Here is a 17529-nt window from a genome sequence, read left to right on the forward strand (position 1 = left end):
CTACTGGCGATCCCTCAAGCTATATCCCAAGGCCAGATTCATGGCTACATCAACCTTGAAAATGGAATGGTTTAGTCTGACTTCACCTCTACATGGCTAGCTCTGATGGTAGCAGTATAGACACCCATTATGCACCACATCTCACTGAAGTATTGGAAAGGAAATTGAGACTATGGTACGGAACAGTCATCTGACCCACCAGCAGCCACGTTGCTCTCCAGCCGATGATGAACTCTATCACTATAACAGAGAATTGATAAGTGTCATTGAGACTCACCTTCAAGCACTGGGATGCACAGGGACCTTCAGGTTTTCTGACATCTGCAGGTTTATGCTTGGGGGTTCCTGATATTACAGACTCCGTTCGTTGGTTGTTTACGTAGGTTTTGGTTTCAGATGCAGCTTCGTTAGGGAACTAAAAGACACACAAATGATCAGAAACCAGGTACTGTGACCCAAACAAAAAATTGATAGAAAGGGATAGCAAAGCACTGAGAAGCAATATCATTAGTTGCCCGAGTGACTAGCCATCATTGTATAAGGGCGTGGGCTCATGGTCAAGATGAAAAAACAAGTTTATTGTTCAGCTGTTACACTTTCAAAAAGTTTCTTCATTTATTTATTAGTGTCACAAGTAGGCTTACATTAACACTGCAATGAAGTTACAGTGAAAATCACATAGGCAGGTCAGGGTTTTATTGATAACTACATCAGATCATTTCAGCTCAATGTGACCTTTGTAAGTAATTACACTGGTTTGTCAGCTCTGACAAAGGGTCATCCAGACTCAAAACATTGGCTCTATTCTCTCTCCACAGATGCTGTCACACCTGCTGAGATTTTCCAGCATTTTCAGTTTTTGTTGCAGATTCCAACCCCCTCAGTAATTTGCTTTGGCCCTACACTTTCAGTTCCTTTGATGCCATCCTGAGGATTCATGGAATGACACAGTACAGGAAGAGACCAATCAGCCCATCATTCTTGTGCCAGCACTTTGAATGATTAGTTCCGCTCCCCTGTTCTTTCCCATTAGTCCTGCAAATTTTCCTCCGTCAAGTATTTATCCAATTCCACTCTGAAAGTTATTATTGAATCTGCTTCCACCAGGCAGCACAAGCTGAATCTAAACAACTTGTTGAGTCAAAAAAAATGTTTCTTGATATCATGTCTGGTCCTTTGGCTAATGGCCTTCAATCTATCTCCCTTTGGTTAGTGATCCTTCTCTCACTGAAAACGGTTTGTTTTTGTTTCCTCTATCAAATCCTTTCAAAATTTTGAACACCTCAATCAAATCTCCCCTTAATTACTCCAAGGAGAACAACCCCAGTTTCTCGAGTCACTCTGCATAACTGAAGTCCCCTTCCCCAGTACCAATCCAGTAAATCTCCTCTGCTTCCTCTCTAACTTATTCCTTAACCCTTGACTGTCAGAGATCAACGTAATCCAGTCTGGAAGGGACAAATTGAGTTAATAAATGTTGGAAGGCTGCAAGTGTGAACAGCTCCTACCTCAATCTTGGTGGCTTCGGCGCAGATTCTTTCCACCAATTCTCTTTCGATCAAAGGCAAATCATCGAATGTATTCGCAAAAAATACATTACTGCGTGGGCCACGGTAAACGATTCTTTTGAGTTCCTCTATGTCTGCACTTGCAATCCCCACAGAGATGACCTTAATACCTGAAAGATAAAGATTGTTTCATGTTTGAGATTCCATCTCATGGTTTGTGAAGTCATATGGGTCCCTTAGTAAAATTATTTCCTCATTGTCAATCTCAACTCCACACCTTCCATCTGTTTAAAGTTTAATTATTAGGGTCACCAGTAGGCTTACATTAACACTACAATGAAGTTACTGTGAAAATCCCCTAGTCGCCACACTCCAGTGCCTGTTCGGGTACATTCAGGGAGAACTTAGCGCGGCCAATGCACCTAACCAGCACACGTTTCAGATTGTGGGAGGAAACTAGGGCACTTGGAGGAAACCCACGCAGACACAAGAAGAGCGGGCAGACTATGCAAAGTCAGGAATCGAACTCGGGTTCCTGGTGCTGTGAGGCAGTAGTGCTAACCACTGTGCCGCCCCTTGAAACATCACCACAATAATTATGCAATATTACACAATGTAGAATTTAAATTGTAAATCACAGTATACAAGGAAGCCATTTGGCCCATCATCCCTGCACTTTCCAATTACTCCTCACTAATCCTGCTCTTTCCCCATTGGCCTGCAAATTCTTCCACTTGAAGTATTTATCTTCTTGAAAACTATTACTGAACCTATTTCGGGCAGCGTATTCCTGACCATTAAAAAAATACTGACTATTCTATTTTCCTCATGTCACCTCTTTTGCTAATTACCTTAAATCCATGTCTTTAGCTTAATGGCCCCTCCACCAAAGGAAACAGTTTCTCTTTAATTAGTCTATCTAAAGCCTTCATGGAACTTTCAAAATGTCTTACCTATTTCAGATAAGCAGAAATTTCTATTTTATTTTACGTAAGCAGTTAACCTTTCCTCTTCCTCTTTACAGCTTCTTGCATCATTATCTCTCTCTGCGTTGGTAGCTGAGAGGGTGCTTGAGTTCTATTCAGGCTCTTGTTAACACATCCTTATGATTGGCAACAAGCAACCAACAAAGTATAAGACCATAAGAAGTAGGAGCGGGAGCAGGCCATTCAGCCCTTCAAGCCTGCTGCACCATTCTATAAGATCATGGCTGATCTGATTCTGGCCTTCATTCCCCCTTTCTTCCCTGTTCCCCATCAGCCTTCACTTCCTTGTGAATCAAATTCTGTCTAACTTAGCCTCAAATGTCTACAAAGACAGGCCTTCGGTGCTCTCTGTGGAAGTGAATTCCAAAGAGTAACGAGTTCCGTCCTTTCTGTGGTTTAGCATCTTTATCCTGACAATTCCCGATTTCCCTTTATTGATGATTTGGATGTGGAAGCCACTGTTTGGGGAATAACAGCAATCTGTCCAAATCCCTGTCTGCATGACATTAGATCAAGAACAGGACAAAAGGTGAGACTATTGCTGTTGAGGAAGGAACCAATCACCCTCACTCTTTATGCTGCCAGAAGTCAATGTGGGTTTCCTCTGGGTGCTCCATTTTCCTCCCACAGTCCACAAATGTGCAGGTTGGGTGGATCGCCCATGCTAACTTGCCCCTTGCTTCCAACAGGATTAATAGGTTAAGTGGATTAGCCTTGATACATGTGTGGGGTTATGGGGATAGGGTGGGGATAAGGTGCTTCTTTGGAGATTTGGTGCAAACTTGATGAACTGAATGGTCTCCTTCTGCACTGATGTGATTCTATGGTTCCACGATTCTAGTAATACAACAAAGCTTTTGCAATTATTTATCATCTTGCCAATGTTTCTTGAAGACACCCATGACCATGCAGAGGCTATTTCCTCGGGTGGATGTAGCTATTAGTAGGGGGCATAACTATAAAGTTCATGGTGGGAGATACAGGAGGGATGTCCAAAGTAGATTCTTCACTCAGAGAGTGGTAGGGGTGTGGAATAGACTGCCTGCTGTGATAGTGGAGTCGGACACTTTAGGAACTTTCAAGCGGTTATTGGATAGTCACATGGAGCACTCCTGAATTATAGGGAGGGGATAGCTTGATCTTGGGATTGGACATAGCTTGGCACAACCTTGAGGGCCTTCTATTGCCCAGGAGGGCAAAGAAAGTTGAAAGATAAGAACACTATTAGCTTCAAACCCCACTCTAGGCCATACATCATGCTGATTGGGACTTATACCACCGTTCATTTATTCTAGCTGGATCAAAATCCTGGAACTATCTATCAGCGTTGTGAGAGTACCTCGCTGCGGCATCTGCAATAGTTCAGGAAGGTGTTCCACTATCAGGTTCCAGTCTAGATCCCTGTTCTGTACTGAGTTCACCAAACTGCTGCCAAGACTTATCACTGGTTTCAACTTTCCCACTGCATTGAGTGAGAGAGTCATCCAGGAGTTCCCATTGGCTTGAAGTACTACTAAGGTTCATTCTCAGGGTCTATCAGAAGATGTGAACTATTAACAGTTGATGGACTGTGTTCAAACAGACATACCTAAACCAAACGCCACTCTTGCTGGCAGTTCCACTTCATCCTGTGATCGTCCATCAGTTAGCAATATCAGAACGTGTGGGACATTCTGTCGCATCCCAGCAGTGATCTGGAATAATTCCTTTAATACGTAACCAATGCCTCTGGCTGGGAAACAGAGAAAAAAAATTAAACTCTGAATTCTGGGGACAAATGGGTAACACACTGTGTGTGCTCAGGCAATAGCTGTGGATAAAGTATATCCCAGACAGAAAGTGGAATTTATATTAAAGCCCCTTGGACTTCCAGATCTGGAGAAACGTGTGTGAAATATACAACATTAACTAGACCAGTGGGAAAATGAGTCTGGTTAACAATGCAAGGAAGGGCAAAACAAATGCATAGATGAGAGAAGGTAATAATGCTATCAATAGGTTAAAGTTAGGGTGAGAAGGTAAGCACAAGGCCCCCAAGTAAATTTGCAAATGAAGCTTCTTGATATCAGAGATTTGGGCTGGAATTTTACCACTGTTCATGCCAGCGGGATTTACCCATCCTGCCACAGTGAACAGAGATTTAGCTTGTCGAAAAGTTTTCCAACTTTGCTGCAGCGTGGCGCGAATGGACGGTAAGATCGCGCCTTTCTGTGCAATGTAAAATTATTAATTCAAGGCAAAGCAGAACAATTCAGCCATACGTTATCTAAGGAAGGATGATGGAAGTAAATAATGGGTGCGGGTAGATAGTGGAAATGGTTGGTAAAAAGATACGAGGGATGATTAGTGAGAGAATAATAAAGGTGGATGATGAATAGCTAAAGGAGATTCGATGGGTATCATAGATTGTAAATGTCAGTACCTCAAGAAAAAGCAGCACCAACAGAACATTCTGATTCCTCCAGTACTGAGACCATTATGTTGAGAAACTAGATTATTGCATCCAAATTACACCCAAACATAAGCAAGCAGTGTAAGTATGCAATTCTTTTTTAGGGGAGATAAGCATTGTCCTTTCCCACTGCCAATTTCATACCAATAAATATTTCAAATGTTTCACCTGTTCTGGTGTTGCCTCCTCCATATTGAACTCCCCTGATGGCTCTTAAAACCGAATTCCTGTCCTGGTATTGGTTAAGCTGGAACTCTGTCCTGGGATTGTCACTGTAATGAGCCACAGCAACCTGTTACAGGAGATAAAGGAACCACAGGAATGGTTAATAACAGCTAGAGACCAACTAGCAACCTCATGATAAAAAGCACAACCAATTCTCACTGAAAGGGGCATCAACCAAGTAGGGGATTATCAGATTATCAGTAAGATTATAACACAATAACGAGAAATTCAACAAGGAGTAATGCGCCATGCGCTTAATATCCCAGAAATAGCATTTATTTTTTTGGCTAGCACCAGGGAAAGATGTGGAATTTAGCTGTTCTACCAAGAAGGTCACAGGCTCAATAATTGGCCTATGTCCAGCCAACTGATCTCAGCTGGGATGACGTATAAAGCTGTCACAACAGGCCTCTGTGTCTCAGGGCTAGAAGTGGAAATGTCGACTGCAATTCCCTCAAATAAAAGACTATGTGAGTGCATGGAGACAATAGCCTTGTTTGGTCAAATTAACTTTTTGTACAACCAACTTTTCTAACATTTTTCTGTTCCAATGATATAGCTTCACTAACAAGTATCGACCAGCCTAAAGGAGGTCTGAATTGGTAACCTACTCCTTGGTTAAAAGTTCATTGAAGTCACTGAAGACTATAGGGCTTTGTGAAAACCCCATTTAGAGATCTTCCCAACTCAAAAGGGATATTTTAGTATTGGAGGCAGTTCAGAGAAGGACAAGGATGCTTAGGCACGGTGAAGATAGTTGATGTACGGTGATTTTATTTGCTAGAGAGAGAGAGAGATGGACTTAGAAGGAATCTGATTCAGTTCTTTGATATTATTACAAGCATTATTTGGGGTGGCACAGTGACACAATGGTTAGCACTGCTACCTCACAGCCTTGGGTGACTTGGGTGTGGAGTTTGCATGTTCTCCCCATGTCTGCATGGGTTTCCTCCCCCCAGGTGCTCCAGTTTCCTCCCACAGTCCAAAGATCTGCAGGTGGATTGGCCATGCTAAATTGCCCTTTAATGTCCAAAAATGTGTAGGTTAAGTGGATTAGCCATGGTAAAAGCGTGGGCTATGGGGATAGGGCAGAGGAAAGGCCTTGGGTGAGATACTTTGTCAGAGAGTGGAGGCAGACCTGATGAGCCAGATGACCTCCTTCTGCACTGTGGGGCCAATGCATTCTATCAATAACATACATGTGAGTAGATCGTTGAGATATTGAGACATGGCAAAATGAGAAGCCACTGAGTTAAACTCAAGTAACAAGAGAGGGAAGCTAGATGTTAGCAGTTTTTTTCTTTATTTGGTGATCGATATGGCATTCCAGAGGAGACAGTGAAAAAAGAATTCTTACAACTCTCAACTAGGGGTTAGGCACATCTTTCTAGAACCATATGATTGCGGAAGAAAGGAGGTGGATTTTAGGGAATAACTAACCAGTTTGCTTCTGTGTGATTAACATGACAGCCTTTCCAGGGTTGAAGAGAAATGTTAAAAGAGCTTTTGTGAATTACCAATGCCTCTCTGTTCTTTGCCATTCCTAGGGAGGGGATGAGAAAGCAGGGGGACAATCCAACAAGAAACCAATATGAGCACACATGGGCCAAACAGCCTTCTGTCTCTCAAACTGCATGACAAAGCATAAGAAAACATACAAAATGTCGCAGAATGTCTTCCTGCTCCCGCAGATTCAGCAATGTAGAATTCTTTTATTACCTGGCTTCCTGCAGGTCCAATCTTTGGGATGTATGAGACAATCCTGAAGAGAAAATCCCGGATCTTCTTAAAGTTATCCTGGCCAATGCTCCAGGATTCATCCACCAGAAACACAATGTCAGCCTTGGCTCTACCACAAACTGACACAGGAAAAAACAAAGAGTAGTCAGTCAGTCCAGGTCAGGAATTATAAATTCCTGGTACTCTCCAAACTTCTTTGCACATATCCTGCTCTCCAAATTAAAGCAGTTAGTTGCCAGGGTAACTATGAAGAAGATGATTTCAATTGACACAGCTTTTATAGCCTCCTGTGGTATCATATTCTAGATGTCACAGAATGGCAATATAGGCTATTCAGTCCACTATCCCTGTGCCGGCTCTTAGAGCTATTCAAGTGGTCCAACTCTCCTCACATCCCTTTCCTCACATCCCTGTACATTTTTCTTTGAAAGCTTTACACCTAATTTTCTTTTGAAAGTTACCATTGAGCCTGCTTACATTAACCTGAGTAATTATTTTTTTCCCTCATTTCCTCCCCGAGGCCTGATGGGATATATTCCAAGTTACTGCGAGAGGCAAAGGAAGAAATAACTGAGGCCTTAACAGGTATCTTCATATCCTTCTTGACCACAGGCAAGGTTCCAGAGGATTGGAGAATAGCCAATGTTGTTCCCTTGTTTAAGGAAGGAAGCAGGGATAACCCAGCAAATTATAGGCCAGTGAACCTGAAGTAGGTGGTGGGAAAGCTTTTGGAGAAGATACTGACTGGATATGTGCACATTTGGAAGAAAATGGAGTAGTTAGTAACAGGCAGCATGGTTTTGTACTGAGACGGTCAAGTCTCAACAACTTGATTGAGTTTTCTGAAGAGATGACAAAGATAATTGATGAGGGAAGGGCTGTGGATTTAGTTTATGTGGACTTTAATAAGGTGTTTGACAAGGTCCCACATGGCAGACTGATACAAAAATTAAAATCACATGGGATTCAGTGTGGGCTGGCTAGATGGATACAGAACTGACTTGGTTATAGAAGACGGAGAGTAGTTGTGGAAGGGTGTTTTTCAGAGTGAAGATTTGTAGTCAGTGGTGTTCCGCAGGAATCAGTGCTGGGAACTCTGCTATTTGTAGTATATATAAATGAGCTGGAGGAAAATGTGGGTAGTCTGATTAGTAAGTTTGCAGATGAGATGAAGATTGGTGGAGTTGCTGATAGTGCCAGGGATTGTCAGAGGATGTAACAGAAAATCGATAGATTGGAGACTTGGGCACAGAAATAGCTGACAGAGTTTAATCCGTAAAAGTGCGAGTTGATGCATTTTGGAGGATCAAATTTAGGTGTGAATTATACTGTAAATGGCAGAACCCTTAGGAACATTAACATACAGAGGGATCTGGGTGTGCAGGTCCATAGTTCCCTAAAAGTGGCAACACAGGTGGCCAAGGTGATTAAGAAGGCATATGGCATGCTTCCCTTCATCAGCTAGGGCATTGAGTATTAGAGTTGGGAATTCATGTAAAACCTTTTATATGATGTAAAACCGATACAAAACCTTGGTTTGGCCGCATTTGGAGTATTGCATGCAGTTCTAGTCACCACACTCCCCAGAAGTACGTGGAAGTTTTGGAGAGAATGCAAAAAAGGCTCACCAGGATATTGCCTGGTCTCAAGGGTGTTGGCTATGAGGAGTGGTTGAATAAACTAGGATTGAGGGGAGACCAGATAGAGATCTACAAAATTATGAGAGGCATAGACAGGGTGGATAGTCAGAAGCTTTTTCCAAGGTGGAAGTGTCAATTACAAGAGGGCATAGGTTTAAGGCGAGAGGGGGAAAGTTTAAGGGAGATGTGTTGGGGAAGTCAGGCAGGTCTAATGATGATTCAGAAGTTAAACAGATAGTCCAAGGACTGAATCTCAAAGATAAGGGATGCTGTTCTGAGTTAGCTGATCTCAGTTAGATCAGCAGTTAAGGATCTACATTTAGCCTTCGCATTCTTGGCCCAGGACTCTTGCTGTTGATTGTTCTCTGCTGGCTGTGTCCTGCAGCTCAGCCTCCCACCTCCCCGTTCCCCAACTCAATGCTTGATGTAAAGGTTCAAATACAAAGGGCTGGATAAGCAATCAGAGGACAGTTGAAGCTGGTGGAACTGAACACCAGCAAGAAGCCATACTGCCACAACAAAGAGAAGAGGAAGATGAGGGGAGAGGAGGAACAACGTCAGGCAGCAACAGGGGAGCAGGAGGGGGGGGAATCTTACGTTAATATCACTTCGATATCATGAGCTGCAAGACAGGGGAACATGATCAGAAACACACAGAAATATTCAGTTCCTCTAAATATCTTTCTATGAAAGTGAAATAGAAGGAACATTATTTGTTCTTGGTCCAACTCTTCTAATGAGTTAATAAGAATCTCCTAATGAGAATCTAATTCTCCCAATAGAAATTGTTTCTCTATAAGGTCCCTTTAAGATTCTGAAAACTTTGATCAATTCACTTTCTAAATCCAAGGGAATCCAAACCTAACTTGGACTGTTCTTGGGTCCCTCCTGGACTGTCTGGGTGAGCTTTGGAACATTTTGTGATGTCAGCTGCCACTTTGTCCTTTGTTTTTATATTATGAGTCGATAAATTTGATGTAAGTGGCTGGCCCAGGAAGACTGACATAATTGGGAACTCTCAAGGAGTGATGCAAGGAGCAGAATCTTCCAGTGTTTTTTCGAGGTGTTGGCTCAGTGAGAAAAACATTGTGCAACTCTTCGGCTGCACTGCCGGCTTTTCCTGCCATATTTTCCGACACTTAGAGAAAGAAAATGCTGGAACTGGGTCCTCTGAAGGAGCTCACCCCATCAGCAATATTGACCTTCCAGAAATTGAGGATCCATTTTTATGGTGCACCGATTTATCAGAACAAAAAGTACAACCAAAGATCCCCCCCCACCGCCCCACAGACACAGAAATCTCTCTCACACATGGGGAGACCCCCCAACCGCTGAAGTCCACAGCACGGGGAAACCACTCCCCACCCCCCAACCCAACACTCGCCCCGCAGATACAGGGAAACCGCCCCCATGGACCCCTCCAGAGGAAGACCCCCCCCCCAACTCTGGCACTGTTCCTGGTATATCCTGGCACTGCCCTCTGACCCTCCCCCACCCCATAGCACTAGGGTACTGGCTGGGCATGTTGCTCCCCTCCCCGCCGAGGGTGGTACTTACCTCAGTGGATTTACTTTGCCAGGTTCTCATTGCTCCAGGCCTGTGGTAAACCTTGCCGAGGAGTTCCAAATGTGAGAGGCAATGTGAGAGGCAATGTGGGGGGGGGGGGGGGTCCACTGATGATAATTCAATGTATTGTATCACTGGTGGGGGTGGGGGCGCTTGCATTGTAAGATCTTGCCAGCGCAAATCTAATTTTCGGTCTCTCACAGGAGTTAGTGCCCCCATCGTCATTTACGTCTCGGCAAATGGGGGGGGTGGGGGAACACAAATTTCCTGCTGCCTTCCTTGTTCGGTTGATCCATGCGCACTTACTTACCAGCTGTATCCTGCGAGGCCTGAGGTGCCAATACTCTCCTGGTCGTGGCAGAGGCTGTGGCAGTGATCCTCCTGGAGGGCATGGTTGTAGGCACTGAGGCCAATTTGCCTTGGCTGCTGTTTAGATGCCCGGCCTTGGGTCGGAACGCTGGAGCAAGGGCAGCTTTTGTTGCCAGGGCGACTGGCAAAATGACCACTGGCTTTGACGTGACTGAAGATTTCCTTTTGGAGCCTGAGGAAAGATCAAAACTGAGACAGGTTCTTTTGGGCAATGATGTTAAAGCCTAGGAATTATCTATTTCAGACAGGATTTTTTTAAAAAAATCTGCCTTTACTCTATAAACAATTTTGAGTTAGTAATTATTCTTACATTTCAATTAAGACTGTCGCCAATAGACTTTTGATCTCTAATCTTTAATCTGTGGTTAAACCATTTCTTTACAGTCTGACTTTCTGTCCATATATTTCTGAGTCAGTTCCCAAATTTAGTCCAGGGATCTGGTGCTGCCTTCTGAATGGAGTCAAATTCAGAGTCACATCATTGCCTGAGCACCCAGTCTCCAGAACGTTTGGGAGAATTGGGATGAGTTCTCAGTCTCCAATGCTGGAGGAGCAGTTGAATACAATTCCTCACTTTCTGTCATTTTGGCAAGTTAAAACGACTGCGGGATGCATTCCCCTTTTTCCAGCTCTGGTCCCAGCAACGAATTGGTCAAAACCTGGGACGAAGTTGTGGATCTCATAGGAACTTATAAAATTCTAACAGGGTTAGACAGAGTATTTTCAGAAAGAATGTTCTCAATGGTGGGGGAGTCCAGAACTAGGGGGATCACAGTTTAAGGAAAATGGATAAACCTTCTAGAACTGAGGTGAGGAGAAATTTCTTCACCCAGAGAGTGGCGAATGTGTGGAATTCACTACCACAGAACATAGTTGAGGCCAAAGCGTCTGATTTCAAGAAGAAATTAAATATAGCTCTTGGGGCTGAAGGAATCCATGGATATGGGGGGGAAGGCAGGGTCAGGAAATTGAATTTGATGATCAGTAATGATCAAAATGAATAATGGAGCAGCTAGAAAAGCTGAATGGCCTACTCCTGCTTCTAGTTTTTATGTTTCTATGTAACACCGAGAGCCAAGGTTGGGATGAACTGCTGGGAAACATTGCACTGAGAATACCTTGAAATTAAAAGCATTGGAACTCATATAAAATTTCAAGAAATCAATCGCAGCTACAGATCTGAAAATGAAGAGTTTAGATGATATTAAACCGAACATTACTGCACTTCCTGAGCATGGCGCTGTTGAGCTTGTACAGTCATCTGTTCTCCTCAGTGCCCCCTGGTGGATATTCTGGAGGACTGCAGGTTGCTTTCTGAACTTGTCACATTCAGAATGTTGTTTATTTTGCTTATTGATTCCAGTGATGTCCTTCCTGATTCCTACAATCCAGCGTGGATGTTTCCCAGCTGCTTGATTAGCCTGTATTTGATAGATTTCATAGCTTTGGACAAATACGTGTAAGAGCAGGCTAGTCGGGGGACAACTTAGGGGAGCATCATACAGTAATGGCCGTTATCAACATGAGGTTCCTGAGCTTGCATTGACAAGTGGTCATAGGAACACAGGAACATAGCAGTTAGGAGCAGGAGTGGGCAAATTCAGCCCTGCGAGCCTACTCCACCATTCAATCAGATCATGGCTGATTGAATCTCAAATCCACCTCCCCTCCTGACCCCCACATCCCTCTTTCCCTTTCCTTAATTAGAAATGTGTCTATCTCTCTGTTGAAACCATTCAACAATTTGGACTCCATCGCACTACGGGGCAGCGAGTTCCACAAATTCACTATTCTGTGAGAAGTAGTTTCTCCTCATCTCAATTTTAAATCTACCGCCTCTCACCTAGACCTGTGATGTCTTGTTCTAGATTGCCCCATAAGAGGAAATATTTGGTCTATATTTATCAATCACTTTTAAGATTTTACATACCCCTCTCATCCTTCTGAATTCCAGCCAGGATAAGCTCAAACCATTTAATCTCTCCTTTTACAACATTAGACTGTACTGCTCTAAATTAACCTCATCTTCAACCTTGTGGACAACATCAGGAGAGTTCCACTAATGTTGCCAAACCAATGCATAAATATGACGTCCTCTGAAGTAGACATTAGTGCGAGATGGTGTAGGTGGGGGAAAACAAACCAATACATAACCCAACCACAATGTTTGAGGTCTTTCCCTCGACATAGCTCGGAATCTGCCTAGCTTCTTAAGCTACAATGATAATTGCACTCACGTGTCTGGGCCGAGACAACTATGGGTGTTCCTTGCCTGCTTCCAACCATAGCTGAGACTCGAATGGTGTATGTGGAACTCTCTTCCAATCCACTTATCACGTAAAGCGTTGTGTCAGCTGGGACAACTCTTGTCCTCTCAGGACCTCCTGAAGAGAGAATTAAATAGTGGTAGTGTAATATTCTTTACTGTTTTGGGTTCACGTACAGAACGATAGGCAGGAATCGGAGCTCTCCAATCTCCATTCTGGCAACTCTGCCCTAAGCGTGGTGGAAATTGGAGTACCAACTTTGCTGGATGCATTGTTAAAGGTTTCATCTCAGCCTCTGTTCCAATCTTCAATATCCTTCTAATTAATTGCTAAAGTGTTTCAGAAAAATTAAAAAAAAACACATTTTTACTTCTAAAACATCTTTGATTTTGCTGCTGCATTTTCTCACAGTGGCTCCTTGGAGATTAATCTTTAATTGCTGGAGACTGCAGGAAAATTTTGAAGGGTTGACAGCCTGAAGTGGAACGTCTGGTTACAAACATCAGCAGAGTTTCCATCAGCTGGTCAGTGAATTTCAGGGTTACGGGCTGAATTCTATGGGGTGCTGCAGTACTACACTCAGGCGATGGGGAGGTGAGCTGCGGTGTAGTGGAACTTTGCAAGTGTTTGGGGAGGCTCAGCAAGGGGGCTGAGGATTGGGGTTTGAGAGGCCAATGTGGGGAAGGAAACGTGGGGGAGATACGCCTTGGGAGCTTTGATGGGCTCAGAGGGGCCATTTAAGGAGGAATCTCACCACCCATCACCAGCTCGTGCAGAGAAACCTGCCCAGTTGGCTACAGTGTGGAGCTCTTCCATCACTGGTTAACTGCCAGTAGAAATTAATCATCTGCTTAAGGACCTCAGCTGGTCTGACAGGCCACCCAATGCCAGCCCCACTGCTGGCGTGATTGCAGTGGTGGAAGAGGTGGAGTTAGACAGTGAGCATGCCAACCACTGGATTTTACAAGCCCCTCTGTCTTCACACCTCCTCGGCAGGGGATCATAAAATCCAATCCCACAGCTCCAGGGGGGCTCCTGACTAATAGCAAAATTCCAGGGAGTTCATCCACTGTGACGTCCATTCACTCCCAGGGCTTGGGATGAGAATGTGACCCAAGCTGGCGAATGTCTCCCAACTCTCTGCCCTTCCACTAATGATTCACCAAATTTATCCAGGGATAAAACTACACAACTGGCAAAGTTCAGCGTTCATTCCCAAATCTTTTTCTAAGTTAACTAGAGGAGATTGTAGTACCTTTGGGTTTGGAGAATTGACTGAGATTCCAGTTCCAAACCACTGTGTAGTGTCCCATGCTGGAAATACACGCGCTTATTCAGAGAAGACGGAATTAGGCTCAGGGATGTGTGATGTCCCTAGGAGCAAATAGCATGTCGACATTCACTAATTAGGCTCAAATATAAATAGCAGCCACTTGGGCACTGTAACAATGGGCCTCTATTCAACCAGGAGTGAACATCTTCAATAGAGGAAGAACTGACCAGAGGAAACAAAGGGCCATGTTTCACAGGGGTACTGCAGAGTGCACTGTCATATAGGGTGCAGGAAGCAATGTTTGTGTTACAGGATTCCTCAACATTATTGAATAGAGAAACACACACAAAATATTCTCCCCAACAATGCTGTCATCACAATTCTGAAGCACGCATGCTCACTCACGCAGTCAGTCAGTCACTCACCTTATAAATAGATAAAAATATATAAATTAGAAACCTTCTGATCTTTTTATGGCCAGATGGGTGACTGAATTGGATGTGACAGCTCCCATCAACGTCATTTTCAAATGGCTGACCTGAATATCAGAAGTACTGTACTTCTGATCGTGTTCCCAGGAGGCACAGTTTGATTGATGCAATCGGCCACTAGTGTATCCAGTGTGGCCTTTGATCTTGGGCTAAGTGTGAGACTTTCCTGGTGATGTGGAGTGGCACCACAGCATGGCTGCTCTGCCTTTGGGGGAAGCTTTGGCCATTTGAACCCTGAGATCCTTCATGCTTTCCCCATCCAATAAAGATGGGATACAGCTCATAGCCTGGATTTCTCTGCAAATCTTACAAAGATCAACCGAGGGAATAACACGGATGAACTCAGACTCCCATTTTCCCACTTCAGGCTGAGATTGGGAAATCTGCATAGGGAAGTTCTGCAATTCACCACTGCACCAGCACACTGTGCCGATCATCCCTACACCATTACACATCAAAGGAAAATTAATGAGCGTAAGCAGCAAAGTGGCTGCATCTTCTTGATGTGGATAATTTGCAGGACAATAGGGAAAGAGTGGAGCTCTTTCTTGCACAAGCATGATAGCTGAATAATATGCTACATTATTTTCTGCTTTATAGATTAAAGCAGAAGATCAATTTGTTTGGATATAAAATGGGTGATGGGCTGCAGAGTCACAAATGCAATTGACAAGTTCCGTAAAGAAAGGGAACAGGGATAGCCCAGGAAATTACCAACTGGTGAGTCTGACCTCAGTGCTTGGTAAGTTGATGGAGAGGATTCTGAGGGACAAGATTTATGAGCATTTAGAGAAGTTTAGAATGATCAGGAATAGTCAGCACGGCTTTGTCAAGGGCAGGTTGTGCCTTAGGAGCCTAGTTGAGTTCTTTGAAAATGTGACTGAACACATTGATGAAGGAAGAGCAGTGGATGTGGTTTACGTGGACTTCAGCAAGGCGTTAGATAAGGTCCCCCATGCAAGACTTCTTGAGAAGGTGAGAGGGCATGGGATCCAAGGGGCTTTGGCCTTGTGGATTCAGAACTGGCTTGCCTGCAGAAGGCAGAGAGTGGTTGTGGATGGGTTTTTTTCTGCATGGAGGTCGGTCACTAGTGGAGTGCCCCAGGGATCTGTTCTAGGACCCTTTCTGTTTGTCATTTTCATAAATGACCTGGATGAGGAAGTGGAGGGATGGCTTAGTAAGTTTGCCGAAGATACGAAGGTTGGTGGTGTTGTGGATAGTCTGGAGGGATGTCAGAAGTTGCAGCGTGACATAGATAGGATGCAAGACTGGGCGGAGAAGTGGCAGATGGACTTCAACGCAGATAAATGTGTAGTGGTCCATTTTGGCAGGACCAACGGGATGCAGGAGTACAACATCAAGGGTAGGAGTCTTAGCAGTGTTGAGGAGCAGAAGGATCTTGGGGTCCGGGTCCATGGGACTCTTAAATCGGCCTCGCAGGTGGTGGATGTGGTCAAGAAGGCGTATGGTGTACTGGCCTTCATTAATCGAGGGATTGAGTTTAGGAGTCGGGAGGTAATGCTGCAACTTTATAAGACCCTTGTCAGACCCCACTTGGAGTGCTGTGCGCAGTTCTGATCGCCTCACTACAGGAAAGATGTGGAAGCTATTGAGAGGGTGCAGAGGAGATTTACAAGGATGTTGCCTGGATTGGGAGGCATGCCTTATGAAGATAGGTTGAGGGAGCTAGGTCTCTTCTCCCTGGAGAGACGAAGATTGAGAGGCGACCTGATAGAGGTTTATAAAATGTTGAGAGGAATAGATAGGGTGGATTCTTGGAGGCTATTTCCCAGGGCTGAAATGGTCGCTACGAGAGGACACAGGTTTAAGGTGCAGGGGAGCAAGTACAGAGGTGATGTCAGGGATACGTTTTTCACTCAGAGGGTGGTGAGTGAGTGGAATCGGCTGCCATCGGTGGTGGTAGAGGCGAACTCGCTGGGGTCTTTTAAAAGACTTCTGGATGAGTATATGGGATCTAATGGCATTGGGAGTTACAGATAATTCTATGGCTTGGTAGGTATAGATGTGATCGGCGCAACTTGTGGGCCGAAAGGCCTGTTTGTGCTGTAGTGTTCTATGTTCTATGTAGTGAAACTCCGTTCTCTGTCTCTCATTCCATGTTACCCAACATCATTCGTATCGACTGGGAATTGGTGGAGTTCACCTTAACTTCAACTGTGAATATGTTTGGTTGTCTCCTAAACAAGTTTACGAATTATGTAATAGGCAAATGCAGGGAGAAGTTAAATCCCATATTACAAGGGTGCAAGTGATCAAGTCAAAACACCTACCTCGCAGTAGAGCCCAAGATATTCTATATCCTGAGAAGCCAGGCATCTTCTTCCAGGAGAGTTTTAAGCTGTTGGATCCAGCTTCTATAACTTTCAGTTCCTTCACTGATTGGACCTGTCCAGAATCCAGAGAAGCTGTAAGTGATGAAAGGACAGACTGTGTTTACAAATAATGAATGAATCCTGTATGCTTCCTCCATGTGACCTGCAATGGAATATGTCAGTCAGAAGTATAGTCATTATTGTAGAAGAATCTTCCTCTCGATTCCTTTCAAATTCTAAATACCTTGCCTCAAATGTGCTTCCTTCTCCTTAAGTCCTCACTGCTGTAAGATTGATCCCAGGGACTCTGGTGCATATCCTCGCTGACAATGACCCTTCACACAATCCCCAACTCAAATTTAGCGCTTCTCAAGGGTTCACAAATATTGAACATTATTGCTCTCTCTGTCTTTCTTTCCATCTACAATGCAATAGACTTCTAAAACTCAAGTGGCATCAACCACCCATTGCTATTTGAATTACCAAGTCTTCTCTCTTGTTATGTTCAGCTTGTGTAGTGTCTTGCGCAAAGGTTTGTGACTTTTCAACCAGATGCTCAAAAATAAAAGAAAATGGGTGGAGCATTCGGCCCCTCAATTAGATCATGGCCTATCTGTATATCAAACACATACGGAGCCTTTGCTCAACATCCTTTTTACCAGCTAACAGAAGGATATCA

General features: G+C 44.0%; 1 protein-coding gene across 1 annotated transcript in view; it reads right to left on the reverse strand.

The window, feature by feature from the left end:
* col7a1l (collagen type VII alpha 1-like) overlaps positions 1-17529 on the reverse strand; it is a 131978-nt gene that overhangs the window by 55389 nt on the left and 59060 nt on the right. Inside the window, exons 16-23 of the mRNA XM_080207870.1 lie at positions 16809-16943; positions 12724-12870; positions 10428-10658; positions 6891-7030; positions 5115-5238; positions 4083-4226; positions 1509-1678; positions 278-415 (exon numbers count right to left, since the gene is read on the reverse strand). Of these exons, the coding sequence (XP_080063996.1) occupies positions 278-415; positions 1509-1678; positions 4083-4226; positions 5115-5238; positions 6891-7030; positions 10428-10658; positions 12724-12870; positions 16809-16943 (1229 nt within the window). The remainder of the gene's footprint in view (positions 1-277; positions 416-1508; positions 1679-4082; positions 4227-5114; positions 5239-6890; positions 7031-10427; positions 10659-12723; positions 12871-16808; positions 16944-17529) is intronic.

The sequence above is a fragment of the Carcharhinus amblyrhynchos genome, chromosome 19 (genome assembly GCF_965287045.1).
Source record: "Carcharhinus amblyrhynchos chromosome 19, sCarAmb.v2.hapA, whole genome shotgun sequence".
In the NCBI taxonomy this organism is placed as follows: Eukaryota; Metazoa; Chordata; class Chondrichthyes; order Carcharhiniformes; family Carcharhinidae; genus Carcharhinus; species Carcharhinus amblyrhynchos.